This window comes from Sander lucioperca, chromosome 23, assembly GCF_008315115.2.
Source record: "Sander lucioperca isolate FBNREF2018 chromosome 23, SLUC_FBN_1.2, whole genome shotgun sequence".
NCBI lineage: Eukaryota > Metazoa > Chordata > Actinopteri > Perciformes > Percidae > Sander > Sander lucioperca.
The window spans coordinates 1868301-1895547 of record NC_050195.1 but is presented as its reverse complement, the minus strand read 5'-3'; the positions used below and the strand labels follow the sequence as shown (position 1 = coordinate 1895547).

The following is a 27247-nucleotide window of genomic DNA, read 5'->3' as shown; positions in this document are numbered from 1 at the left end:
TCATGCCTGCAGCCTGCAACAGCAGGATGTGTTACGAGGAAGTGGCAGCTTGATGATAAGTAATGGTACTGCAAAGGGTCAAAATAGTAGCCTGTTATGCACGACGCAAAGCCCAGTGAAGTGTAAAATAAATTAATAAATGCGATTAAAAAAATTAACGCGTTATGCTCGGCCCTTAATCGCAATTAGCGCGTTAATGCTGACAGCCCTAATTTTTACCCAACATAGTAAAGCTGTGGTGATGTTTCATTGCTCTAATTAGCAGCCTGTAAATGTCATATTGGTTACTCACGGTTACTTTGCCCTTTAACACCCCTGTAGTTCATTATTTTTTGTTGTTGTCATAGGAATAAAATTCCCCCACTCAGATTCAAAGAACTTGTGAGGAACTTTTTTCTCTCTGTTTTCTTGTATTCACCCTGTAGGCAGCAGAGAAGGAGTGGGAAGAGAGGAGGCAGAACATGGGTCATTATGATGGAAAAGAGTTTGAAAAGATCCTCCAGGAGGCCCAGGCCAACATGATGAAGGGCATTCCCAGTCTAGACATGCAAGAGAACCCAGCAATTCCCCCTGCTGCCACTGCAGAACAAGCAGACGTCCACAAGCCTGTGGAGTCACCGACAGGTACAAATTTAACACAAATGTAACTTTAAGACTTAAACATGACCTCCACGCATTTTACATTTTATTACTATTAGATCACATTTAAAAGTATGTTAATATAATTTCATGTCTGTTGTTTTTGTATGACAGAAGAACCCCATTGTGAGCCTCAGTCTGACGAACCAGGTAAGAAGGGGCCTCAGAAACTCCCAAAGCCTGTGTTGGAGAAACCAGCCAAACCTGCACTGGAGAGACCCTCCAAGACTGCCACCAAGCCAGCCCCCACTGAAGGTTTTACCAAGCAGGGGACGGAAAAGTCCATTAAGTCCCCACCACCACCACCTCCTCCAAGAAAGACCTACTCCAGCTCGAGCTCAGGTATGACCACCACACGCTCTGGTGAAGTGGTCTACACCAGCAGGAAGGAGTCCGTCTCGGCACAGGTCAGTCTACCATTAATTTTTTCACTGCATGTATTTTTTGTGTGTTTAAATTCCAAAAATTCCAATAACATATTGGTAACAGTGAAGCTTGTTTAGCCTTAGTACATAATAACAGAAATAACAGTGAAAAATACAATGCATTTTGCATTCTTGCCAAGAGTTATCCGAGAGTCGATCAATTCCACTCTCATATCTGTGCACCAATACTGCATTCCATTTGTACTCGGAGGTCAGAATTTCCAAGGTCAAAGTCGGAAACAGGCCCCCTGAACTCGGATTTCCAAGTTGGGACCTCGGACAACCTCGCACTACTCCGAGCTCAAAATCCAACATGGCTGCCGCGTGCATCAACAGTAGTGAAACCTGTCCTAACATACAGTTTATTAGCATTTCTGTCTTATTTGTGTCTCATTAAATCAGTCGTGACAAACAGTCCTGTCAAACTTCTATCTGTGGACATAAGGGTTGGAAAACGTTTTTGTCCACCTGCCACTGTGGCTGGTGGTTTCTAAACTCTACCAGCTGGTGAGTGAAGCAAATCTAGCAGCCACTTGCATATTTTACCAGCATTTGGCTGGTGGCTGGTGCTAATTTCCAACCCTGGTAGACATGTTGTTACGCTGTTTGTATTCATAAAAACAGCGTAATGCGTTGTTATCAACTTGTATTGGTAACATTGGCTAACCTGGCTAGCGCTAACCCCACAATGAAAAATCGGACTTGTAAATGGAACGCGCTACAAGTATGGCACAAGAGCCAAGAGGCCATTAGCTTAGCTTAACATAAAGAGTGGAAGAATGGGGGAAACGGCTAGCCTGGCTGGTTGGAAAAGTTATGACTAGATTATTTTCTTCTAAAAATTCTAATAGGAGGGTGAAGAGGACACTCCACCTCCCAGTCCCCAACCCAAGCCCAACAAGGTGCCACCAGAGACCAAGCCGAAGCCAGCCACCCCTCCCCCCATCATTGCTTCTGTTACCACAGAGGAGGAGGATGAAGGGGACAAGATCATGGCAGAGCTCCAGGTTAGATGCACATGTACACTTAAGCTCTCACACACTCTTACACACTCCCTCAAACGTGAATAAAAACAATCAATTAGTGTACTGTCTGCTGGTTTTGTTTGATTTCTTCATTGCGGGAGTGGGTCTATCATTTCTTCCCTTGGTGGTTGTCTTTCTGGAAAAAGGATGAGCACTCACAGCCGCCAAAGGAGTTAACTACTTGATTTTGATTGTAACTTTGTCACGTGTCGGGTTCTACAGTAGTGACAAAGGTGAAGGTACTCAAACTTCTTTCCTCCTCAAAATCCTTGTTCCCATTTCCCCTTCACTTTTCTTCACTCTTCAGGTATTCCAGAAGTGCACAGTTAAGGATGTAGGGGTGAAAAATTTGGTAGAACCCACCTCTCAAATTGAACCGCAAATCAGAGAACTAAGACCGGGGGCCTTATTGCCCCTCAAAGAGAAAAAGGTAAAATATACGTCGCCGTGCAGCTACCCACCTAACTGCCTGCCTCTGCCCACTGTCTGATACAATGGATGGCTGTGTCTTAACCCTTCTACAACTTCTGCACCCTTGCTTTGGCTCGAGAGAAACCTGTAACAGCTGCCTCCAAAAAGCTCCTTTCCTTGCTGCCTCAGTTTCCTTCCCTCTTTTGGTTCTACTGGATATCTCAGCTTGAATATATTTCAGGATTAAGTCTGCATAAAATGAAGCCTCTGAATAGATGCTGTGTCTTTTGTGCACCTGGACCAGACAATGATGTGTTTTGCCACTGATTTAATTATCACTTGTCAATAAAGACCTCGGCACTGTATTCTACAGGCAATTAAATCGTCTTGTGTCTTTCTTTAATTAAGTCGCTTCATACAAAATCAGCAGAAAAAAGATTTCTAAAAAAAAAGATTGACAATTGAGAGAAACAACTCACTTTGCAGACACAAACTGTTTTTGCAGACTTGGTTCACTAGAGGTCAGTCAGGCCCCTTTGCATGCTTCTCTCCCCCACTTATACTTTTCTGAGGGATTACTTTTCTGTTTCTCTTTGTCTTTGCACAACTTGACTTCAGTTTGCTTTCCCAGCTTTACACCTAAATAACCAACACAAACCTATATTTTTTCACATTTTGATTAAACAATACGCACATTTAATATGATTTTGTTAATTTATGTGACAACAAGGACAGGTACTGTATGTTCATGTGCAACATACGGTATTTGACTAGTTTACAACAAAGTTAAAATGAGTAGATGGTAACAGACCCAATTATTTCCCTAAAGTCAAGTAGTGCGAGAGGCGCTTTGCGTAGTATTAGCAGCGTGTTCTGTGTGAACAAGACGTAAAACAGGATGTATAAAGGTTATTTTAATTATCTAGAACCGGAAGAAAGAAAACTTCCCGTATTATCAACAGTCGAAGTGCAAAAAAGAACAGACAGGATTTAACCATCATAAAGAAGCTGATTTGGCTGTTGTAAAATAAAGCAGCTTATATTCTTAGCTTTTAAAAAGTAATATTTATTCATTTTCCCTGCATGCAGTTGGATATACAGCAATTAATATCAAAACAGCATATAAATTTGATGTCATACAGTATATTTTGCTGTTGCCTTGTAGAAGGTAATTGCCCAATGCAGTGCTGCGGATGTTACTGCGATGTATGTGAATTCACACTTAACCCACAGCAACCTGACACACCAGTTGCACAGTAATATTATTCCCTCACACACTGTCCTAGCAGAGCTCAGAGCCCACTCGAGAGGATAAAGACCCAGACACAGATGAAAATGGGAATACTACTGTCCGACAGAGCCAAGGGGTATGTATGACTTTCTTTTATTAATTATATTAATGTATAGTTCATGTTTGTTCTAGATTTTGAGAAATTTTAATCAGCTACTTCTTTACTTTTTTAGGTCATATACTATGTGACTGGTCAGATTCCCAAAGAGTATCCACCCCCGTCAGGAACGGAGGAAACCCCCGAACACCGAGAGCCCACACAACCTCCATCACAGGTGTCAAATGTCAATGTTAACGACAATTCTCCAAGCCAGCAGCAGCCGCCACTGTCTCCACCACCCAAATCACCCCCACCTATAACACCTCCACCTATATCACCTAAACCTGTGGGACTGAAAGGATTCAAACTTCCAAGGAAGCAAGTTAAACGTGCCGAATCCTTGAAGACCAGTGCAGAAATGGAGAAGGGGAAAATCCTCAATAAAATTAATACTGAAAAGAAAAGTAAAGTCATCCAGCAACATGTTTCTGCTAGTAAGAATATAATACCTGAGCCTGTGGCAACTACAACAACCAGTACTATAAGAGTGGCGCCTAAAAGTTCTGTTGCTCCACCCAAAAAGGCTCTTAGTGAGGACAGTGATCCACCCAAAGCTAACTGTGAGGAGGGTAATGAGGAGGCTAGTCTTAGTCCTGACTTACCTGGAGAAGAGGCACCTCCACCCCCTGACAACATAGCATTTATGATCACTAACAGCAAAGTCCAGGCCCTGTCCTGTGGCGAGTACCAGGACCTGGTCAATGCCAAGAAAGGAAGTGTCCAGACTGTTACTGTGGGTAGCGCCACTAACCGAGGGAACACCACAGCGGATCCCAATGGGCCACAGGATAATGGCTTTAACAAGAAGCCTGTCATCATCATTTTTGACGAGCCCATGGACATCCGTTCAGCGTACAAGCGCCTGTCCACCATCTTTGAATGTGAGGAGGAACTGGATAGGATGCTTGCGGCAGAGTGCATCGAGGAGGAGAGTGAGGAGTCGGACACGGAGAAGAGTGGTGGGCAGCAGGTTAAAGCAGGAGGGACTGAGGTGGTCGATGGCATAAACGTCATCACGTCACAGGTCACCGTAGACCACTTTAGCATATCATCCTCATCTTCGTCTTCGATCTCTGAGCTGACGGACAGTGGTGTAAACTCGGAGTCAAATGGTGATGCCAAGCAGGATGTTAAGAAGAAGTTCAAGTTTAAGTTCCCTAAGAAACAGCTGGCCGCACTGACCCAGGCGATTCGCACGGGCACCAAGTCAGGCAAGAAGACTTTACAGGTGGTTGTGTATGAAGACGAGGAGGAACCCGACGGTACTGTCAAGCAGCACAAAGAAGCAAAGAGATTTGAGATCACACGTTCAAAATCCTTGGCAGACGCTCCCAAGGCAACAGGCTCAGTCGCGCTGAAGAGGCAGAACTCCGACTCCCTCTACAGGACGGATGAGATCCGGAAGAACACCTACAAGACACTGGACAGCCTGGAGCAGACCATCAAGCAGCTGGAGACCACTATCAGTGAGATGGGACCATGCTCCCCTGGGGAGCCAGTCTGCACGGAGGAAGCTAAAGCAGGGAATGGGAAAAGCTCAGAAGGAGTGGGGCTGAAGAGGTCTTCCTCTCTCCCTACCTCCAGAGGGTCAGGCCCTAAGGTACCCAGCAAAAATTATTTGCAGAAGAAGACTAAACCTCAGCTCCTTCCTCGCCCTGTAGTCATCCCTACTACCACCACCACCACCACCGTCCCCAGTGTCCCCAGCACCGTACAACAGGTCTCTCTCTAGCTCTTCCTGCTCAGGGAGGCTTTGGGTCCTTCTTTTTCAGTTTACAATCTCCCTTCACTCCAACCCTAACCACTGAAATTACAAAATCATTAATCCACTCCACGGGTGCTTGGAATTATTGGAAATGTCCCCTGTGTCTTTCTCCCTCTGTGAAATCATGGTGACATGATTGGGGGTGGCATTTTGTTGGGTTCCTGGCTACCATGTTTTTCAGTTCATTGCTAAAACTCTGAGGTTTTCAGCAAGTGGCAAACTCATCATCAAAAACACTCTTATGATGATAAATCTCTGATATCTTCCTTATTCTTGACTGCATGTACTACTGTGTATTGACTTAAAGGTTAATGGTCCCACTGGGTGCATGATCTTTCACTGGTGTTGATCGTTGAGGTGTTACCTATTAGTGCCTTGATTTTTCATGCTTCCTATATGGTGTGTGTTTTTTTCTTTCTTTTGTTTTATTTCTTGTTTTGTTTTTCGTTTGGATCCCCTTGCAGAACACCAGTGTCGCTTCCCCTACTAGTCGGATGCCCGTCCCTTTGTCTGCGAAGTCCAGGCAGTCGCCGGGTACTACTGACAAAGCAGGAAAACAGCAAAAACTGCAGGACGCTCAGAGGCAGTTCCGACAGGTAGTTTTACTGTAGGGTTTTACCAGAGACTAAATGAATCAAACATATAGGGATAAAAAACATGAGGCATGTATTATTAGGAAAAAAAGAGTACCAAAGCTGTGAGATTTCAAGTGTTGAAAAAAATAATAATAAAGTCACCACGGTGGCGACTGTGGATCTGTTAATGTTTCTCTCGAGTCTGCTCTGACAAGAAGGCATGTTTGACTCTTGACTGTTACCCCATAACATCACTGTACTGTATGCTTTTGCATGTCCACGCTGCTCATGGTTTTCACTGTGTTGGTGACTAAACAAAAAAAAGAAGGAAAAATGGCAAAGAAAAGTGGAATCCTACCCTGTCATCATCTGAGTTGTCATCACATCTCCAGTTCCCATCACAGCTGAGTTCCTAAACAGTGTTGCCAAATCCCAGGATGCTTATGGCTATGTTAAAACACAAACCTAACTGACTTTTCGGCTATGCTCCTCCTTTCTTACAATGCACCTCTGCTCAAACCCAACATTACTGCACAGCTTCTTAACCTCACGGTGATATATTTCCTTACCCTCAAGACCACGCCAAAACTCACCATCTTGCACCGTCAGTTTCAGTGGAATACCAGCCCACATTTCCCCCTATCTGCTCCCACTCTTCAAACTTCTAACCCCACTATTATCTAATTCTCTCCAGCCTTCGTATGCATCTTTGCCTTGTGAATTCCCCCCCACAGCCCCTTAACGAGGCCTAACTCTAACAGAGGCAGTCTGTAGAGATGCCCCTCCTGTCTGCCATCGCACGGTCTAACCCTTGCAGTGTTCTGTTTCTTGGTAACATGTCTCTCAGTTCAATGTGTCTCACTCTTCATATAACCTAGTAAAAACAGACCTGTATATGTTTTGGTGTCTTTTAGTTGTGTCTCAGCAATATTAATGTTTGTGTAGTCTTAGTGTGTTACTATGTGTATAACTTGTAGTTTTTTTTTTAACATCGTCTTGCCTTTCATATGTATTATTTGACCAGATTTCTTTTTTGACAACCAGTATCTGTTTTGGCATCTCTGTTTGCAGGCTAACGGAAGTGCTAAAAGAGTGGGAGGGGATCATAAAACTACTTCCCCTACTATACCCACCTCTAAAATCCCTGCTTTTTATCCTAGCTCTACTAAAGGCAGCTCCCAGTCTGCACCAAACTCAGATGCTACTAATCCCATTAACTCTTCCTCCTCCTCCTCCTCCTCCTCCTCCTCCTCCTCCTCTTCCTCCTCTGTGACAAAGTCATCCATCCTGTCCTTTCACACTCCTCGTTCCGGTTCCCAACCCTCCTCCCACATCCCCTCCCTGTCTAACGGATCCCTCAAACTCCCCACACCCTCACAGCACACAGGTAAAGCTCTCTCGTTCTCCTCGCAGACTCAGAATGGTCGAGTGCACTCCTCCTCCTCCTCTTCATTCTCCTCCTCATCCTCCTCCCCCTCCCCTCTGTCGCCCACACCTTTGGGCCCAGGTGGAAAGAGCATCCGCACCATACACACCCCCAGCTTCACCAGCTACAGGTCCCACAATGGCAGCAGCGGCAAATCCTGCATCCCAACAGCCACAGCAGCTAAGGACACTACCTAGCCTCATTATCGCCTCTCTGGCTTTACCGCATAGCAGGTAGAGCTGGTCATGTTTCATAGTTTTGATTTGCTGTTTTTATTTCTGTTTTTGAAAGTTTTTGTAAAAGTATTAAGTGATGCACTCCCCCACTTCATGTTTTATTTGACACTGACATTCTCACACCAATGCTTATCTCCTATAAGTTGCAATTTTCAGTTTTGAAAAATACTTACTTAGATTCTGATTGTTTTTTGGAGGTGTACCAGATGTTCCGACAAAATATTTTATTAAAAAAATGTGTAGTTTTACCACTTTGTAGTTGAAGTGGAAGGCTCTCATGGTGTTGGAAATCTATTTTTCTTGCTGTAGCTATGAATAGGGAATATAGAGTTGATGTACAATCACAAAGTACCATGTAAAAATGTTGTTTTATTTTTCAAACCAGAGATTGAATAACCATAGTATATTTAATCTTCTATATTTCTTATGTTGCCAGACATTCAACACAGCCCTTGTAAATGCCTTTTATGAGTGTATACATAATGTATACAGACATTTTAAAGTTGAATTCATTGTTAACTTCTGTTTTCCAAGATAATGTTCTCATTTTTCACCCATATGAACTGCCTATTTCTTTTACAGATATGTAAAGCTGGTATGATAAATAACACAAGTTTTCATTTTAGTGTGCCTATTTGCCAAAGTTGTAGTACAATGACTCACTTCAGGCCTAACTCAGTCACAAGATTTAGGGGAATTTACATGCACTCTCTTGGTGTGATGGCTGAAGTATTGACCTCAGTGTTTGCACTGCTGGTCTTGGTTTGTTAAGTTAACATGTATTGTTGTCTAAATGTAAACTGTACTAAAAAGTGATTCAGTTCTACCACATGTACATAGATGCTTCTACTAAGAAAATAAGTAGTTTTGTTAACATACCAAAGTTTATTTGTATGCATGCCTTTAAAATACTTTAGGAGAGTGGTGTAAAAGAAGAATTATGTTTGCACAGATAGATTTTGTAAATATCTGGTTTTCTCTCATTTTTGTAAAGCTTTAAATCATACTATAAAGGAGCAATGTGGTTAAGACAAAAACTGTGTTGGAGTAGCAAAAATAAAGACTTGCATGCTTGTAATGCATTGAGCTTCAATGTATTTATTATCTGTTTCTGGCTTCCTGTTGTTTTGTGTATACAAATAGTCATCTTGTCCTCATACAGTCGTGTGTGTGTGTGTGTGTGTGTGTGTGTGTGTGTGTGTGTGTGTGTGTGTGTGTGTGTGTGTGTGTGTGTGTGTGTGTGTGTGTGTGTGTGTGTGTGTGTAAATGTGAAAGTCAACACTCACCACACAACAGAGCAGTTCTCCAGTTCTGATTTCCACTTCACCTGTCTCTTCTCACACTAGTGTTTCCCACTGACGGTACATATATATATATATATATATATATATATATATATATATATATATATATATAGAAGAATTTGGCATTCTTTATCTCTACAATTAAAGGTAAGAATATGAATTATATTAACAAATATTGACACAGTGCAACATGTGAGTGCTATATGCCCTAAATTTACTCTTACAATTTTGCACTGGTTAACAGGATTAGATGACAAAGATTAATGGTGCTTTACAGCGTGTCACACCATTTTGTAAGTTTTAACATTTAAACTACCTAAAACATTTATTTATTTTATTAACTGCCACAGAGCAATTGGTTATCTTTGGAAAATCTTGTTTAAAATCAAATGTTTAAAATCATTAACTGGGGTTTTGGGGGTAGTGTCAATACATTTACATTGGTATACTTGGTGATGCTTCAACTAATTGCACTGGATGGTGGGTTTTGCAGTTCATCACATCAATGTACAGCAAGGTGAAGTACAACTATCAGATATTGTTTGCCATAAAAAAGGAAACATGTTTTTCACTAGTTTATAAAATGTATCTAAATTCAATAAAAACATGTTTACATTCTGAATGTAATGTGCAGTCATGCGAACTGTGTTGTATGACTCTGAAATAGTTTTTTCATTTCTATTGAGTTTTTCTCTTGAAAATAGTTTATCTGTTGTTAATCATTTTCTGGTGTTAGATTATTGAAATATTAAGTGTGTCTTCTGCAACACTGGCTAAAGCTTTGTAAGGACAGTTCCTGTTTCTAAGCCTCATTAACATGTGGGTTGATATGTTCTTACATCAAACAAGTCATCTTTTTGTCACATGCACAAACCTTGTGTTCTTAGTTTTGTTATGATATAACAATGTATGATTTGGTGAATCACTTGACTAGGCTATCATCATAACAGGTTATTTGTGTCTATGCTGCAACAGGCTGATCCTCTCCACAACAACAACAATGAACATCTCTGAGGAGATACAGGGCTTCTATGGCAGTGACCCCCATCAAGAGAACATTATATTCTCCACATTTTACATGCTGATTTTCATCATTGCTGTGCCTGGGAATGCCTTGGCTCTGTGGGCCTTCCTTCACCAGCACAGCACGTCTCCATCTAAGGTCTTCCTGATGCACCTGTCTGTAGCAGACATCTCTTACATCCTTATTTTACCCATGCGTATAGTTTACCACCTGTCTGACAGCCACTGGCCTTTTGGACATGTCCTCTGTCAACTAGCAGGCTTCCTCTTTTACCTTAACATGTACTGCAGCCTATACTTAATGAGTTTCATCAGCCTGGACAGATTTCTGGCTGTGGTTCTACCTATAAAATCACAGTCAGTTAGAAAAGCTATGTATGCAAAGGTAGTTGTTGGCATACTTTGGGTGACAGTTATTGTGTCTATGAGCCCTATACTTTTCTCTAAAAAGAACATGACGAACAACTCAACTGGCATCTGCAACAAGCTGTATCTAGAAAAGACATCTCCCACAGCTTTAGTTTCCACTGTTGTGGCATTTATTCTTCCCCTCACCACTATAATGGTTTCCTACATACTGATTCTGCTGAAACTAAGGGTAGTGAAGCAACAGGGAAGAAGACCAATGAAGCACAAAGCTGTAAGAATGATCATCCTCATTGTAATGAACTTCCTGTTTGCATTTGTGCCCTACCATGTGAGCAGGGTAATATATATTGAAAGTCACAGTCATGGCCATATGACTGCAGCAAGCCGCGAGTCACTAGGAAGAGCCAATCGGATCACATCTGCACTGACCTGTGTTAGTGGTGTACTGGATCCAGTGATGTATTTCTTCCTGAACCGTGCATACAGGGACAAATTGCTTAAGCTGTTCTGTAAAAGAAGAATATGATCAATGGGCAACAATTATTATGTAGACAATAAATATTTTCAAGCAAATTGTCCTTTTTTTGAATAATGTCTAGATGTGCTTAAACGTGATGAATGCATTCAACCTTGGCTTAACACATTCATGGATTTCTAAAATGCAAGGATACAAAATAATCAAATAGGCCTACTGCACAGGTAAAATATACAAAATAAGAATATCCCTCCTATTTACCAGGTATCATCTGAGGTGGTCAGTGCTGTTTGAGACATGCTGTTTGGAGAGCCTTAGTAGGTCAAATACTCGGGTCTGTGTGACACTAACGCAAAAACATTATGTAATTGGATGTCAAATTTATCTTGATTATTTGTTATGGTAACATAAACATTAGCTTCCACTGTGCAGTAGTTTAGATGTTACACAAAAGACGTGATCAGACAGTGACATCATTTAATTTTTACATTTAGATCACTAAACCTTTTGAGGAAAAAAAATCACCTTAGTTACCAAGTCATCTTGTCAGCAACTCGTCCAAGACATGGCCTATATATACTATATACTATACTATAACTCACAACTAGGCTAGCCCAACACAGGTCCAAGCCCTTGCAAAAACAGTTCTGCAGGACAAACCATTGTCCATGATACAAGAGACTTTAATATAACCTATATATTTAATTTCATAAAATATATGACTGCAATGTGCAGTAACTATTGTTATATACCGGTAACTATGGAATAATGAATGGCTTAATACCAAAGAGTATGGTACTTCTATACTCTTTGTAAATACTAAACCTGCCAAGTGGGCTCTGCACAGTTACTGTAGAAAATTGACTTTACCCAGTTTGACTTGTGCGAGCACCCGTATTATGACCTGTTACCAAGGCAGCCAGGAAGAAGCTGGAGAAGCTGTGAAGGGAGCGGACCGTGAGTGTATTCTTGTTTGTTCAACGTAGCTTTAATGTTTTCACTGAAGACTTCAGATTTTAGTCAGTATTCTGTAGAAGTTAAAATATGTACAAAAGTGATTGTGTTATACCTTCAGTTTTTAACATTACATCAATAAATGTCGCGACGAGCTATTTCGGAAATGTTACGTTAGCTAACCAATATTTTCTTTATTGTTATTGGCGGATAGGAATTGCTAAATAGCTAGCTAAGCTAAAACGTTAACGTTAAGTGAAAACACGTAACGTAACGTTACCTTTCAGCTGCTGGAGGCGCTCCTCTAAAATAGTTGTCGTATGAGCTGTTGCTTTAGTAGAAAGCAAGGTAGCTCCGTGGCTGTAACTATAACGTTACACTGACTAAGGCTAACGTTAGCTGTTTTGCGTTTGTGATACAGCACGGAGAAACTAAATTAGGACACAGAAATGCCAATCAATCATTTCCCACAGCCTAGAAAACTTTTGAGTAGTTGTCACTAACGTTACTAATCCCTGTATTGTCTGTCATCGCACAGGAGCTGCTATGGGTATCCGAAAAGGCTGATCACTTTTTTACAGCTTAGGCTGCCACCATGGGCACCGCATCCTCTTTGGTCAGCCCAGGAGAGGTAATTGAGGATGGATATGGAGGTGAAGGAGGGGAAGCCTGTGAGATCCCAGTTGAGGTCAAGCCCAAAGCCCGACTCCTGCGCAGTTCCTTTCGCAGAGGACCTCGGGTGATTGGGGCCAGTTTTAAATCCACAGGTTCTGTGGATCTAGAGTATGCTGCCGAGTATGAAAGACTCCGTAAAGAGTATGAAATTTTTCGCGTCAGTAAAAATAATGAGATCTCATCCATGCAAAAGAAGGAGTCCAAGCTGGATGAAGAGAACAAGAGGCTGAGGGCTGAGCTACAGGTAAAATGAATTAACAGGAGACTACTGAGATCCAGAGACTACCTACTTATTAAAGCACATATTTAATGTTTATGGATGTTTTAACAGTTCTTATTATGATGTTCATTTTCAATGTGACAATAGGCTCTGCAGAAGACCTACCAGAAGATCCTTAGAGAAAAAGAGAGTGCTCTTGAGGCAAAGTATCAAGCTATGGAGAGGGCTGCCACCTTTGAACATGACAGGGACAAAGTAAAACGACAGTTTAAGGTAAACCACATCACATGTGTTACTACTGTGGAGCATTCTCTCCAGTAATCATGATTGCAACGCTAACCAAGTGGCTCAATGACCACCAGATTTTCCGGGAGACAAAAGAAAAGGAGATTCAGGATCTCCTGCGCGCCAAGAGGGACTTGGAGGCCAAACTGCAACAGTTGCAAGCTCAGGGCATTCAGGTCTATGACCTAAATGATTCTGACTCAGATGACAACCAAACCACGGTTACTGGTAAGACCCAGAAATCTAGGCTATGTTGGGACCTTTTCTTTGTTTTATTCATCCATCTATCCTACCAGTTGCCATTAGAATACAAAATCTAAGGTTGTATTTGTATGATAAAATCTTCAAAAACATTGTATTGTTTATTTACTGTATGCCTTTAGCTGCAGGGACACAGTGTGAGTACTGGTCTGGTGGTGTGCTGGGAAGTGAGCCCTCTATGGGTAGCATGATGCAGTTGCAACAGACGTTCCGGGGACCGGAGTTTGCCCACAGTTTGATAGATGTGGAGGGACCCTTTGCAAATGTGAGCAGAGGTAAGTAAACCTCAATAAGTCTATAGAAAGAAGAAAGGCATCGTGATATGTAGGCAAACATGTTTGAAAGAAGAATTCTTCTTTTATAGAACAATAGACCTCTACATACATTACCTACCTATTATAACTTTCCTAATAGGTGTTTATTTATGTTTGTGTACTTGTAGCTTTTAAAGTATGCATTTACTTATCTCTTCATGTGTTTGTCTCATAACTTTTCTCATGTGTGTTTGTGTTAGATGATTGGGATGCTGCTGTGGCCAGTCTGCTTCAGGTCTCCCCCCATGTACCCCAGGCCTTATGGAGTAACACAGTGCGCTGCTACCTAATCTTTACACAGGAGACCAAAGCTGAGCTTGATGTCTTTATTAAGGTTGGTTAGATGGGCATTGTAATAAACAAATTATAAGTATTCTGTTTTCATGGGATATTGTTGCACACTGTTTTTCATCTTCATGGGGCGTTTAAAAAAAAGAAAAAAACATTACAGAGGTGCTTGCTCTTTGGTGCTCGTTGGTCTTCCCTGAAATATTGCTGAAGTAATAATCATTGTGTCTCTATTAACAAGCAGCATTAAAACTGAAGTTCAACATGCATATAGAGGTTTATTTAGAACCGCATTTAGTCTTACATTACCTTCAATCTACTGTCAGGAAATTAGTTTCAAGTCAATACTAGTCTAAATGTCAGACTCTTAGAACGCCATTGTGAGTTAACCTGGTAGAGAACTGACATTAATCCTTGTAAATCTTTGCTTCATGTTTTCATTACAGAAACACTCTCCTGTGTTACGGAGAATGTGTGAGGGTCTAGGCCATTTCTACCTGAATGTCTGCTTCCCAGAGGAGAATGCTGCCTCTTACGCTGTTGAGCGCAAGCAGGAGATTGAAAGGAGCTCTGTGTGTGTGCTTCTTGTCAAATCTGCTGTCACCAGGTATAGTAAGTCCTATACCTATCCTCTCTAGGATACCCCCATGTAGTTAAGATTGTACAGTATATTGTTTATTTATATGAAAATGTCTTCTGATACTCATGCTTGTGTGTAGCTCTGTGGTGGAGGATTGTGAGGAGGCTTTTGTGAAGAATCCAGATGGCCATCCACTAGTGCTCTACCTCAGGACTGAAGAAGATCACAATTTGACTGGACCCACCAGGCAACTGCTAGAAAGGGTCAATGCTGCAGACAAGGCTGCTAAAGTCAAGGTTTGCATGTGCCAAAAAATAAATGAACAAGGCAAAATAGGATAAAGGGGAGACGGAGATATTTCACAAAGTATCCAAGGTTAGATCTATAAAGTGCATTCTATAAATGGGTATGACATTTATAGTCATGATAATATGTATGTGCCTTTTGATTAATAAGTCTTTATACAGATTACTTTCACTGTATGACTCCACTATTAACTGCAAGCAAAAGGCAGACGTGGTGTGTTTATTGCCTTTCAGAATTGACATTCTGTATTTTCCTGATTGCTGGATGACACACAGTGCTTGTGCTTACATGTTTTGAACACTAACCCAGGTGGTGGATCATAGTGGTTCTGCAGAGGAGGGGGCTGAACTGATTTATTCTCAACTTGAGAAAGTCATCAAACAGGTACAGACTGTCATCAGACTGTTTATCAATTCAATTGTGTTGTGTGTGTATAGTGATTTATGTTCATCCCTTCTGTCCCTGGCAGCTTTTTAACTTTCACTTATACCCTCACTATGTAGGAGTTGCTGGCTTTTGAAGGAGCAGATGTTGACTCTAAGGACTCTGGGATAGAGGAGGGACGTGAGGAAGACTCAGGAGATGTGCTGTGGGACCTGCATGACGAGCAGGAACAGATTGAGTCTTACCAGCAGGCCCGTAGCAGCACCACCTCCCAGTTAGGCTTCCAGAAGGTAGGGTGGATATTAGGGTGGGAAAAAATTTGAATGTATCGTGAGTTTTTATTTTTTACCAATGATTCACCTAAATATTTTCTGTTTATACGGTAACACTGATGACTACATCATATCCGTTTTCTGACTGAAAGCAGAAAATGCAGAAAATATTTATATAGTTATGTACTTCTTTACAAATGAAATACATGTCAGACTGACTGACTGATGTGATGTGCATTATTTTTAGAAAACAATTAGTTTTTAGAAATGCCTCATGATATATTGTCTCTAGAAGTGTATTAGTACTTTTGTTTTTGTTAAAGAAGGAAAAGAAAATTGTAATACTCAATACTATCGAATCGCAATAAATGAAAACCGCAATACAAATCGAATCGGCACCCATGGATTGTGAAATAATCAAATTGGGACAAAACCATATCATCCCAGCCTAAGTAGATGTTCTCCTCGTTTTAGCTTTCAAGGCAGGGTTGGTAACTATTTCCAGCATACACTTTTTTATACATTGTTTGAAATGGTCTTTACACTCTGACAGCAATAAATAACTTATGGGCTCTGAGAAATGCGAAAAAGATCCGTCATCTGCAGCTGCTGTAATCCTGTAAAAATGTCCACCAACCACTGCCTCGCCGTTCGCTTGGAAATAACTAATGAAAGGCCTCCTTGCCCCGCTGCGCGTGCTCTACCCCTCCCGTGTACGAGCCTGAGCTCAATGCGCATCGTTGCCACATTGCTAACAGTAGTAATGTTTGTTTTAAACATTCGGTATGATAATATTAGGTGTTTGCTTACCGGTGAACGAGATATGAAGTAAAATTGCGGTCCTTTGTCCGCTCTGCTCTGAAGCAGTGACGCAGCGGTGCTTGTGCACATCTGTGTGTGGGTTGGAGCCCCGAGGGCAGGGAGCGGGGTTAGTAGAGGCCCGAGGAGATGCTTCTTTCAATTCTTGCTAGCTTTTCCAGCATTACCAACCCTGCCTTCAATCTTGTCAACCAATACTTTGTTCTCTAATCTCTCTAAATCTCTGTTGTATCTGATGTTCTCCTCAGTATATAGATCGTTTGAATGACATGATAGCTGCTCCCCCTCCCACCCCTCCTCTGCTGGTGTCTGGTGGTCCAGGCTCAGGAAAGTCTCTCCTGCTCTCCAAATGGTGAGAACTTATTCATTCAGTTAAGTGTAATATGTCCCCCGACTGATAGACTCTTTTTAACTTTAACTATTAAGTGACCATTGCAACTTTGTATGCTTTTGAGGTATGTTGAGCAGTTCTCATAATTTAACACTTTTAGGCCTGTTTTTCACTTCAACTAACTATTGCAGAATTACACAAGGATACAAAATGTTAATCTTTCAGTATCTCCCTAAGAACTTCATAAGACCCACTCTGTAAAAGATGTTGTTTTTTGAAAAAAAAAAACCTGTTCCTATATTATGCTGTCAGTCATACTCTAAGAGGAGGTGTGAGTTCTTAGTGCAATGTGTCATCACAGAACAGGACATGAAGTACGGTTTGTCTAATCTTTGTTCTTTATTCCGTTTTAGGATCGAGCAGCTGCAGAAGCAGTCCCCCAACACCTTGTTCCTTTATCATTTTGTTGGTCGCCCACTTTCCACAAGCTCAGAACCAGTTCTCATTATCAAACGCCTCACAGTCAAAGTAAGGGGTTGCTTTCAGTGGCTCATCCAAAGGCTTACTTCCAGTGAAGACACTCAGTCCTACTGAATAACTGTGGTTTTCTGTCTGTTGTCACATAGCTGCTGCAGCACTTCTGGTCTATTTCTGGCTTGTCCATGGAGCCCAGTAAGATCTTAGAAGAGTTTCCTCGCTGGCTTGAAAGACTATCAGCACGCCATCAAGGAAATATCATCATCATCATTGACTCCATTGACCAAATACAGGTACACTCCAAATTAGAAGTATACTGTACATGGTTTGGTCACCTTTGGAATAATGTTTTTTTTTTTTGCTCTTTTAATTCTAAAGTTTTTTACCTTTTTTTCAGCAAGCAGAAAGACACATGAAGTGGCTGATTGACCCTCTCCCTGTCAATGTCAGAGTGGTGGTGTCTGTCAATGTAGAGACATGTCCTCAAGCTTGGAGGTGAGACACAACTTGAGTTCCAAATATCCCGGCCAATTTACTTTTTATGTATTGTGTTGGTTCAAATTGCTGTTTATTTATTTTGATATTTATTTCTTTATTTGTCATGCAGTGGTATTTCACCAATATGCTCCTGTAGTATTACAATTTGTAATTTAGGGACCATGTCTGTTTAGGTTATGGCCCACACTCCATTTAGACCCACTGAGTCCCAGAGAGGTCAGGAGCGTTGTTAATGCAGAGTGCCAGAGCATGGATCTCAAACTTACCAAGGACCAGGTCAGTTATCATCCCCCTTCTTAAAATCTCTGAGGAGATTTGAAAGTGTGGGAAGAAATTTGTAATTGTTAGCAGCAATATGTTTTTTTGGGAGAATGCCACACTTGAATGTTGCATCTTTGTTCCAGGAGAAGAAGCTGGAAAGGCATTGTCGCTCTGCATCGACCTGCAATGCATTGTATGTCACACTACTGGCAAGAATGATGATCAGGTTAGCCACCGCATGTTTCACTATTCTAAATGTATTAACTGTCAAAGAAAAAAAAGAACTTTGGTAAAATTAATTAATTCCATAACAGGCCTTAAACATGCATTATCTGGGTTTTAAATGGTCTACCCGTCTTAATTCTGATGTTGATGTTTCTAAATGTTTCTAAATGGCTACATACGTTTTACATTTTTTTGATTGGATTATTTGCCATGTTTTGATACTGCCCAGCAGTATAGCAGGTTGGTCACTGGAGAAGAGCCTGGAGCAGTGTCTACAGTGCCAGGACACCATGTCACTCTACCGCCTGGCACTGAAGATGACGCTGAACTCTCTTAACACAGACAGAGAGCAACACATTATGAGAGAGGTGACCTACGTCCAGACAAAATAACAATAACATCTCTCCACTTAAATGGGTTTTGTCACCATTATTGGTTTTAATAACAAGTGTGTGCTGCAAAACATACTTTTTCACCATGTTACAATGTGTTCTCATGAAACAGTACTATTTTAGTTAGAAATATCAGATTTTTTGCAAATTGTCTGTCTGGTTTACTTTGGCCTAACAGGTACACATAAACACACTAGATTTATGTTGTCCTTGATGTGAATTATTTTCTTTCTCTATGTAGCTAAGCAATATGTGCTTGTTTTCTTTGTCTCTCCGTAGATACTGTGCCTTGTATGTGCCAGCCATAATGGAGTTAGTGAATCAGAGGTACTAGACCTTTTCCCAGAACTGGAGTTGCCTGTCCTGTCCTCTCTGCTTTACCATCTGAACAGACTCTGCATTGTAACCCTCCGCTGTGGGCTCATCAGGTTTCAACACCTGCAGGTAACTGTGCTTTGGCCAGTAGAATATTATAGAACAAAGTCATTAAAATACAAAATTCATAAAAAACTATATTCATGGGACAGAAAATGTATGAATAGACAGTTTTGAAGTTGTTGTCTGTTTGTCTTTCAGGCTTGGGAAGCTGTGAGGTTGGAGTTCCTGGGTGGAGGAAGTAGCTCGGCTTCTTACAGAGAGAAACTCATACAATACTTTAGTCAGCAACTCAGGTGCATAAGAGTAGTCATCTTGTCCTCATACAGCACAACTCACATTCTTCTGTTACTCATGTCATTGTGTGTGTGTGTGTGTGTGTGTGTGTGTGTGTGTGTGTGTGTGTGTGTGTGTGTAGCCAGGATCGTGTGACGTGGCGTGTCGCAGATGAACTGCCATGGCTGCTCCAACAGCAGGAGGATAGGACTAAACTACAGCTTAGCCTCCTGAACCTGTTTGTCTCCCAAAACCTCTACAAGAGGTACAAAGCATGCATACACACAAGTTGATATAGCAAAGCCTGCCACATTTATTTAGGTATAGTCTTACAGATGTTACATTTTTTTTTTCTTTTCTAGGGGTCATTTCTCTGAGCTGCTAGCCTATTGGCAATATGTGGGCAAAGACAAAAGCTCCATGGCCACTGAGTACTTTGACTCCCTAAAACACTATGAGAAGAGCTGTGAGAGTGAAGACACCATGACCAAGCTGGCAAACCTGTATGAGACCTTGGGACGTTTCCTCAAAGACCTGGGCCTCCCTAGTCAGGTAGTATAAATGTTTGCAAGGATTAGCTTCGAAATAACAAAATTCACCAGAGATAATTTTTCTGCCTCACATTATAGCAGTTTTCTTGTTTAATTTGCTTATATAGCCTAACTGTCCTTATATATATACCTTATTTTAAGAAAGTATTAAAGTATTTATTTTATTAAAGTATTAAAGTACATATTGACAATTGCACATGTATTTGCTTCTGTCTGTTTTTCTAGGCTGTAGCGCCTTTACAGAGGTCCCTTGAGATTAGGGAGACAGCCTTGGACCCGGACCATCCCAGCGTTGCTCGCTCTCTGCACCAGCTGGCCGGGGTTTATGTTCAGTGGAAGAAGTATGGCAACGCTGAGCAGCTGTACAAGCAGGCCCTGGAGATAAGTGAGAATGCATACGGAGCTGAGCATGCCAGCGTAGCACGAGAGCTGGAGTCACTCGCCATGCTCTATCAGAAACAAAACAAGTAAATAGTTCTCTCTTGGCGTTGATATGCATGATGTTATTTATAATTGTTGTTCGTGTAGTTTAGTTTATTGGTTGTTCCTGCCAGGCAATGTGTTGCCAGGCAAAGAGGCATCCCACCTGTGTTGATGATCTTCTAACACTCAGTGACACTCGTTTAATGGCCTACACCTGGCATTTTTACAATCAGATATGAACAAGCAGAGAAACTCAGGAAGAGGTCAGTGAAGATCCGTCAGAAGACTGCTCGCCAGAAAGGTCATATGGTAAGCATGTTTCACAGATACCCACATGCTCAGTCATACTCACTTAATCAGTCATAATGTACATGACTTTTGTCAACTCCTCCTTTCAGTATGGCTTCACTTTGTTGAGGCGCAGAGCCCTACAGCTGGAAGAGCTGACCCTGGGAAAAGACTCTGCAGACTCTGCCAAGACACTTAATGAACTGGGTGTCTTGTACTACCTCCAAAACAACCTGGAGTAAGGCATACATGTTACAGCTAGCATGCACACACACAAAGATAGTTAACACCCGGGGCTAGTAGAGTGTGCGCCCCATGTAGGAGTTATTTTGGCAGCAGTCCGGCTTTGAAACGGACCTGCGGCCCTTTATTGCGTGTTATCCCCTCTCTCTCGCTCTCTCCCCCCTTTCCGCTCTATTTATACTATCTAATAAAAATAAAAAAGCCCCCCAAACAAATCTAAAAAACAAAGATATGTAACACTCTGCATTGTGGACATTTATTGTGTAATTGTGTCTCCCTCAAACTACACCTTCTACCTGATTGTTGATACGTTTTTTGTTTCTTTAGGTCTTAATTTGTGTGTCCACCAACATCTAAAATCCATCTCTTTGCCGTCACCAGTGCAGCCAAGATGTTCTTGACCCGCTCTCTGGAGATGCGTCAGCGTGTCCTCGGTCCAGATCACCCAGACTGTGCTCAGTCGCTCAACAACCTGGCTGCACTGCATACAGAGAGGAGGGAGTATGAGACGTCTGAAGACATGTATGAGAGGGCGCTAGATATTCGCAAGAGGGCCTTGTCCCCAGACCACCCCTCGCTGGCATACACACTCAAACACCTGGCCATGCTCTATAAACGCAGAGTGAGACACACACCTGTTGACACTGAAACTTCTATATTCTGTCTGTTGAACAGCTCGTTCTGTGTTTGTCGTTCACTGAGAATCTAATTTGAAGATGTGTGTGTTGTACAGGGAAAGCTGGAAAAGGCTGTGCCACTTTATGAGCTGTCTCTGGAAATCAGGGAAAAAAGTTTTGGGCCCAAACACCCCAGTGTGGCCACAGCACTGGTCAACCTGGCTGTAATCTACTGCCAACTAGTGAGAATGTTTATTCAGCCTGTACCACTTATTCCCGACTTGCATATTTCTTAAGAATTATTTGCACATTTTTGTTTTTATTTTAGAGACTGTTATGAGCATGAGCAGCTGTGTTTTAGGTTGCATAGCGCATAGCTCACTGTTCATTTCTTTGTTTTTGGCAGAAGAAGCACAGTGAAGCCTTGCCTCTTTATGAACGAGCACTGAAAGTGTATGAGGATAGTTTGGGGCGCTCACACCCACGGGTCGGGGAGACTCTAAAAAACTTGGCTGTGCTAAGGTACAGAAGTTTGAGATTGTATTTACCATATGGCTAATCAGCGTAATTGTGAATGTTGTATTACATTTAAAATTATTTTTCATTTTTGTATTCCATTTGTAAATAGCTATGAAGAGGGTGACTTCGAGAAGGCAGCAGAGCTTTACAAACGTGCAATGGAGATAAAGGAGGCAGAGCCATCGTTGGTGTGTGGGAACGCCCCGTCCCGCCACTCCTCCAGTGGGGACACATTTAGTCTGAGGGGACCTGCTCCCCTCCCACATGCCTCGAGGTGACTCTGTTCAGCCACTTGTTGCCACAGAACCTTACAGGCTGTCGACAGCTCTAACTACCGTCGAAAAACGAAAACATCAGACCCCATGATTTTATCAAAATAGAAACCATTCTGGTCATCACACTGCGACTGTTGTCTAGATGGAGGTTTTAGGGTTTGGTCAAATAGACTGTCAGTATGATTATGAAGTCTGCCATATTAGTCTGTGAAACCTGTGTATTTGCCACAAGTATTTATTAATATTTCTAATAATCATGTGTGCAAGGAACCTCCATTATAGCAGTCCTTTTTTTGGAACTCAGGTTTACATTAATTGTTAATTAAGACACTTTGTTCCTATTTACATGCCTCAGCGTACATCAGCAAAATAGCAGCACAGATTAATTTGCTGGCATGGAATGCCATGAGGGCTTGGCATATCATAACACATAAAACATGATTAATAACCAGACACATTCTGTGCTTTACAATGTACAGCATATATTACTATATGCACTTTTTCAACTAGGAATGAATGAATAGCCCAAAATTTGTTAAAAAAAAAAAAAAAAGGCTTCTCAAGCTTATTTTAAGGAAATGAAATATGAACTATCAAACATTTCCACATCTCAGTATGATCATGCTGTGTATCTCTTAGCAAGTGTTCAGACCTCAAACGTTTTTTGTTGCTAAGTCGACATTCCTGACGTCCTAACTGAAGGATTTTAGAGAGCTTCTGTCTCTAAAATCATCAATGTGCATATTGTGAAAAATTGGTATATTTATATGCTGTTAAGATACCATTTGTTTACATTACGTAATGTTTTCCTACCAGTATTAAGTATGTAATCCAAAAAGAAAAAATGCAGAACCAAAGACAATTGTCAAAAACCAAGCATTGACCATGTCTGAGTAGACATCTCTGATACTGATTTCATGCTTTGTTTATGCAAAACTAAATGGCTGTGCATTTATTCATTAAAGCTGTGGTAGGCACTTTATTTTGGGCGTTGTTTGGCAAAAATTCCAAAATCTTTTAGCATATTGTTATTAGGTGTGAATCTTCACTGATCTCCTGATTCGATTACGATTATCATGTCTTCGATTCGATATCTCGATGCATCACGATGCGTCAAATCCATTTTTCTATTAAAGCCATATAGGATATTTAATTCATAGCTTTTCAAGCTTCAAAAACAAAACATTCTGCAGTGCTCTAATACTAAATAAATTGGATACATAAAACTACAGCACTGAGCACATGGCACTTCCTGAATGTGCAAAACATAACAGAATATGTAAACAGAAAGGTTGTTAGGCATACATTAAATAATCGATTATGGCCCGCCCGATTATCGATGCAGCATCGTCCATGTCCACGATTCGATGCATCGATTGATTCATTTCAACACCTCTAATTGTTATTCTTCTACCCACTGCAGCTTTAACAAAAAAAGGATTTTAAGGGATTTGCCAAAAACATAATAGTACCACACAAGTGTCCAGGTTAAAGTACAATAAAGTAATAATTTGGTACACAGTGTACCAAAACCTATTGTCTCATTGCCTTAATATAGTACATACTGTGTACCTTAAGTATTTTTATATGATAATGTATTAATGTAATTAAAATCTGTAAAAGCTGTACAGGACAACAAAAATCACATCCAATATTTCAAGAAGATTGTATTCCATCTAATAAATACTTTATTGAGGCAACTTAAACGTTTAAATGTGTTGCTGCAGAGGTTTTCTTAAAGCTGAGTGAATGACACATACATTAAAAAGGTAAGGACTTTCATTTACTAATCAAAACCGTAGAAAATACACATTGTGACACATGTTAATGCACTAACAATGATATTATCCTAGGTTTACAGACATTTCATTAGAAGTTGTATTTTTTGTTGTGTGAAATGTCATAGAAGCATGTTTCATGCATTTTCGTCCTTTAGCTGTTAGAAGAATTCATTCTGTAACTGTTTATTTGACATTGATTGGCTTTTTCATGAGGATGCTTGTTATCGAAGAAGCAATGGAATCGACATGTGAGAAAAGGCATGTCTTATCTGAATAGCATCTTCAGATTGTTGCCTACAACTTTCTCATCTGAGCCATCAATTCTTCTAGGCTCTGTTCAGTCTCCCCCACTGTCTCCCCAATTGCTGTATCCTGGTTAAAACGAGAAAATAATATCGGAATTTAGTGGAGTTCATGATCTGTCACTGAATATTTTATTGACTTTACTGTTACAATTTCAAAACTTGTGATGCTGCATTCTTAAGAAAATGTATTTTAAGTTAATACGCAGAAACATGTAAAACTACCAGTTAAGCCTATGTTATGTTACAGAATACTAACCTCAGCTGGAATGGTGTAAGCCACAGTAATGCCTTCTGGTAGGTCAGGCACATCGCCTGATGCAGCCTGTAACTCTGCGTCAGTCACCTCTGATACTAGTTCAATACCTGCACAGCACAATTGTGTGTGTTAATACACAAAAGGTGATATACTGTGTTGACAAAAAAAAAAAAAGCTGGAAAAATAGTCAGTTGCTCACCCCATTCATTGTCCTCGTGTATGACCACCTCCTCCTCTTCCTGTACAACTTCAACCTTTGGCCTCTCTGCTTCTTTTTTCTGAAGGGAAAGATTCACACAGATAGACACGGTTAGCTTTCCCAACTGGTACAGCAGCATCTGTATTGCCATGAACAGGGCTTTTGGTAACAGCAAGCACACACCTTGTACTCTTCCTGTTGTATCCTGCAGTAGCGGTCATTACACTGGGGGTTGGCTTTCATGGCCATGGTGGGGAAGAAGTCCTGCATGGCATTGTAGCCAAGATAATAACTGACCGTGCCAAACTTCAACAGATACCTGAAAGAAAAAAATGTAATCAACGATATTTAACTTAACATTTACAGACAAATACACCTTTTAGGCTTCCCACTGATAAGGATAACTTACTTGAGGACATTTTGCACCAGAAGGCCTGCGACCACGCCCATTGTTGTTGGTAAGCTGGCAGCACACACACCCTCCCTTTTCAGGGTCTTCTCATCGATGTTAGCTGCCACCACCAGTGGAGGAGCACACTAACAAAAGATATAATACTGTATTACAATCTAACTACTACAATTGTCTTTCTCAAAGGGCAATGCTGTTCCAGTATCTTAGGAGATGAATATATTATTTGTGCAGTTAAAAAGTGCAACAATGTTAAAGATAAAAAGAAAATAATGTTTGTGTGTGAACATACAGCGAAGCACGCCGTTTCTCCAGGAATGATGAGCTGGATGTGCCCCGACACAGCGTTCTCACTGACACCAGACTCCATCCAGATCTGACCTAGTTCATTACAGGCCTGTGAAAAATGTGATAAAATGAATACAATCTGCAAGAGTACCATGTACAAAGCTGTTCTTCTGTGACAGTGCTGCACTTACTGTATTAATGGCCATCCTAGCCTCAAAGTTGTCCACACAGCTCAGGATCAAATCCACCGGCTTCCCTTCTTCTAGCCCTCCGTAACTGAGAAGACACAGAATCATTTGTTGTGAAGGCCTGTACCACTGAGGAGTGAGAATAGTAAAACTAGAAACTCACCTGATGCGCTCCATAAAATGTGTAAAATTTTCCAATGTGGTGATATTGTAGTTGTGGGTCTCAAATGACACATCTGGGTTTATGTTCCTGTTGGGTAAATTGAGTAACATGTAAGCAAAAATAAACCAAATGTCTCTATTTTCAGGGGAAGGTGAATTACTTTAAACAATATTATACCTGAGTGTGTGTTCTGCAGCTTCCACTTTGCTGAGGCCTGCCTGGTGAGGCTGGAAGAACAATCTGTTCATATTGGCCAGCTCTACTTTATCATAGTCAAAAAGAAGCAACTGTGATGGCGCAAGGATAAACAAAATTGGGGTAAGCACCGGCAGACAATCTTCTGAGGAAGATGAACAGGTAAAAGCGAATGTAGAATAAATAAGAAATTGTTTGTATTACCTTACCAATGCCACATCTAGTGAGCATTTCAGCTGTCACACTGCCAACTCCCCCAACACCAACCACAGCAACTGTGAATGTCCGGATTTTCTGTCAACATATAAGATGATTATTCATCCTTCTCAATGCTAAAGTCATCCTTTAACTGTCATTTAATTAGGAGAGCATATATTTTTTAAATAATTGATATATATTTTTTTTTTTATTTTTTTTTTTTTACATATATTTGTCAAAATCTATATTTCAGTTTTATAAACATCAAAAAATTAGTGCAGTTCATATTTTATGTTGGATAGCACAAATCTCACATGGTCTTAAAAAACAAGAAACAACATTAAGGGTACCCATGTGATAATTTTTATACACCTGCATTTGTACTAAATTTCACATTGGTATTAATATCAGCTGATATGAATGGGAAAATATTGGAAATTGCTATAGGTAGGTATATAGGTAACGTTATATATGTGGTGTTGATCATTTCTGTTACGGATAGAGCAGCAAAGACAAACTCAAGTACTTAATTGCAAAAAGAGTAACCCTTAAATATCATACCTCATAATCTTCCACGATGCCCATTCTCTTTAAAGCCATTAGACGACTGCAATGAAAACACAGCTGAGATTAGCTTTTGTTCAATGAAGTACTACCATATGGGTTGAGTGAGTCATAAGGCGTAGCCTCTCGGCGCTATAAGTAGTCCTGACAAATTCTGTCAAAAGACAAAATCATAAAATAAAAAGTCACCTGTATGGGTTGGAATCCACAACTTCGGCGCTCATTTTGTCAATCTTCGGTCTGTGGAGTTCCTGGCTTTGAGAATCCTCCATTGCACACTGCTTCTGCTTACACTTTATCAATTCATTTTCCAACTCTCTCACCCGCAGCTTCAGTTCCTCTACTGTCGCCATTAGGAAAACAAATACCGCTAAACAATGTAATTGAAATGTAGGTGATATTATAAATAATACTGATGCAAATTAACTAGAAATCGGTGCGGAAAGTACACGTCTTCACAACTGAAATCAGCTGTCAGAGTGTGTGTTCCCATAAATACGTCCGTGTAGAAAACGACTACAAATACCT

At 40.8% G+C, this 27247-nt stretch overlaps 4 protein-coding genes across 29 annotated transcripts in view; 3 read left to right on the top strand and 1 right to left on the bottom strand.

Moving 5' to 3' along the window:
• The window catches only part of si:ch211-285f17.1 (sickle tail protein homolog), a 110241-nt gene extending 101255 nt beyond the window's left edge, over positions 1-8986 (top strand). For 10 of the 24 annotated variants that reach the window (XM_031304874.2, XM_035998051.1, XM_031304866.2 and 7 more), the window contains 8 exons: positions 426-624; positions 754-1046; positions 1916-2071; positions 2397-2519; positions 3787-3867; positions 3965-5611; positions 6109-6252; positions 7303-8986. In XM_031304874.2, the coding sequence (XP_031160734.1) occupies positions 426-624; positions 754-1046; positions 1916-2071; positions 2397-2519; positions 3787-3867; positions 3965-5611; positions 6109-6252; positions 7303-7854 (3195 nt within the window). In that variant the 3' untranslated portion in view covers positions 7855-8986. The remainder of the gene's footprint in view (positions 1-425; positions 625-753; positions 1047-1915; positions 2072-2396; positions 2520-3786; positions 3868-3964; positions 5612-6108; positions 6253-7302) is intronic. The other 14 variants (XM_035998053.1, XM_031304867.2, XM_031304873.2 and 11 more) reach the window with 14 other exon arrangements.
• Positions 8987-9128: 142 nt separating this feature from the next.
• Positions 9129-11162, top strand: LOC116053753 (uracil nucleotide/cysteinyl leukotriene receptor). Its single transcript, XM_031304905.2, has 2 exons — positions 9129-9344; positions 10173-11162. The coding sequence occupies exon 2, from the start codon at positions 10198-10200 to the stop codon at positions 11113-11115; it is 918 nt and encodes a 305-aa protein (XP_031160765.1). The 5' UTR covers positions 9129-9344; positions 10173-10197; the 3' UTR covers positions 11116-11162.
• A 795-nt stretch (positions 11163-11957) lies between these two features.
• Positions 11958-23169, top strand: nphp3 (nephronophthisis 3). Of its 3 annotated transcripts, none has more exons than XM_031304913.2 (28): positions 11958-12021; positions 12557-12937; positions 13061-13186; positions 13276-13426; positions 13582-13734; positions 13974-14107; positions 14508-14668; positions 14781-14937; positions 15257-15331; positions 15451-15621; positions 16671-16774; positions 17167-17281; positions 17380-17523; positions 17628-17725; positions 17902-18004; positions 18133-18215; positions 18444-18582; positions 18886-19050; positions 19183-19277; positions 19400-19522; positions 19620-19809; positions 20034-20275; positions 20465-20540; positions 20630-20757; positions 21144-21384; positions 21496-21621; positions 21786-21901; positions 22008-23169. In XM_031304913.2, exons 2-28 carry the CDS (start codon positions 12614-12616, stop codon positions 22174-22176), a joined length of 3909 nt encoding a protein of 1302 aa, XP_031160773.1. In that variant the 5' UTR covers positions 11958-12021; positions 12557-12613; the 3' UTR covers positions 22177-23169. The 3 variants fall into 3 exon arrangements, 2 of the variants coding, with proteins under 2 accessions (XP_031160773.1, XP_031160774.1); XR_004896505.1 differs by lacking the exon at positions 11958-12021 and having other exon boundaries at positions 12614-12937; positions 22008-22328; positions 22406-23169; XM_031304914.2 differs by lacking the exon at positions 11958-12021 and having other exon boundaries at positions 12614-12937; positions 18447-18582.
• Positions 23170-23836: 667 nt separating this feature from the next.
• uba5 (ubiquitin-like modifier activating enzyme 5) lies at positions 23837-27223 on the bottom strand. The gene is made up of 12 exons (XM_031304919.2): positions 26909-27223; positions 26717-26762; positions 26162-26251; positions 25940-26049; positions 25763-25849; positions 25603-25687; positions 25416-25520; positions 25124-25251; positions 24898-25033; positions 24715-24793; positions 24516-24622; positions 23837-24326 (listed from the first exon to the last, which is right to left on the bottom strand). The coding sequence occupies exons 1-12, from the start codon at positions 27070-27072 to the stop codon at positions 24249-24251; spliced, it is 1215 nt and encodes a 404-aa protein (XP_031160779.1). The 5' UTR covers positions 27073-27223; the 3' UTR covers positions 23837-24248.
• Between the last annotated feature and the right edge of the window lie 24 nt (positions 27224-27247).

Bases quoted from the DNA above. Each gene is read 5' to 3' on its own strand.
- LOC116053753 (XM_031304905.2), top strand. From the start codon at position 10,198: ATGAACATCTCTGAGGAGATACAGGGCTTCTATGGCAGTGACCCCCAT.
- uba5 (XM_031304919.2), bottom strand. From the start codon at position 27,072: ATGGCGACAGTAGAGGAACTGAAGCTGCGGGTGAGAGAGTTGGAAAAT. The intron at 26,252-26,716 runs GTATGATATTTA...ATATGTTGACAG, and splicing joins GCATCGTGGAAGATTATGAG to AAAATCCGGACATTCACAGT. The intron at 25,850-25,939 runs GTATAATATTGT...TTTACCCAACAG, and splicing joins GCTGCAGAACACACACTCAG to GAACATAAACCCAGATGTGT.
- nphp3 (XM_031304913.2), top strand. From the start codon at position 12,614: ATGGGCACCGCATCCTCTTTGGTCAGCCCAGGAGAGGTAATTGAGGAT. The intron at 12,938-13,060 runs GTAAAATGAATT...ATGTGACAATAG, and splicing joins GGCTGAGGGCTGAGCTACAG to GCTCTGCAGAAGACCTACCA. The intron at 16,775-17,166 runs GTGAGAACTTAT...ATTCCGTTTTAG, and splicing joins TCTCTCCTGCTCTCCAAATG to GATCGAGCAGCTGCAGAAGC.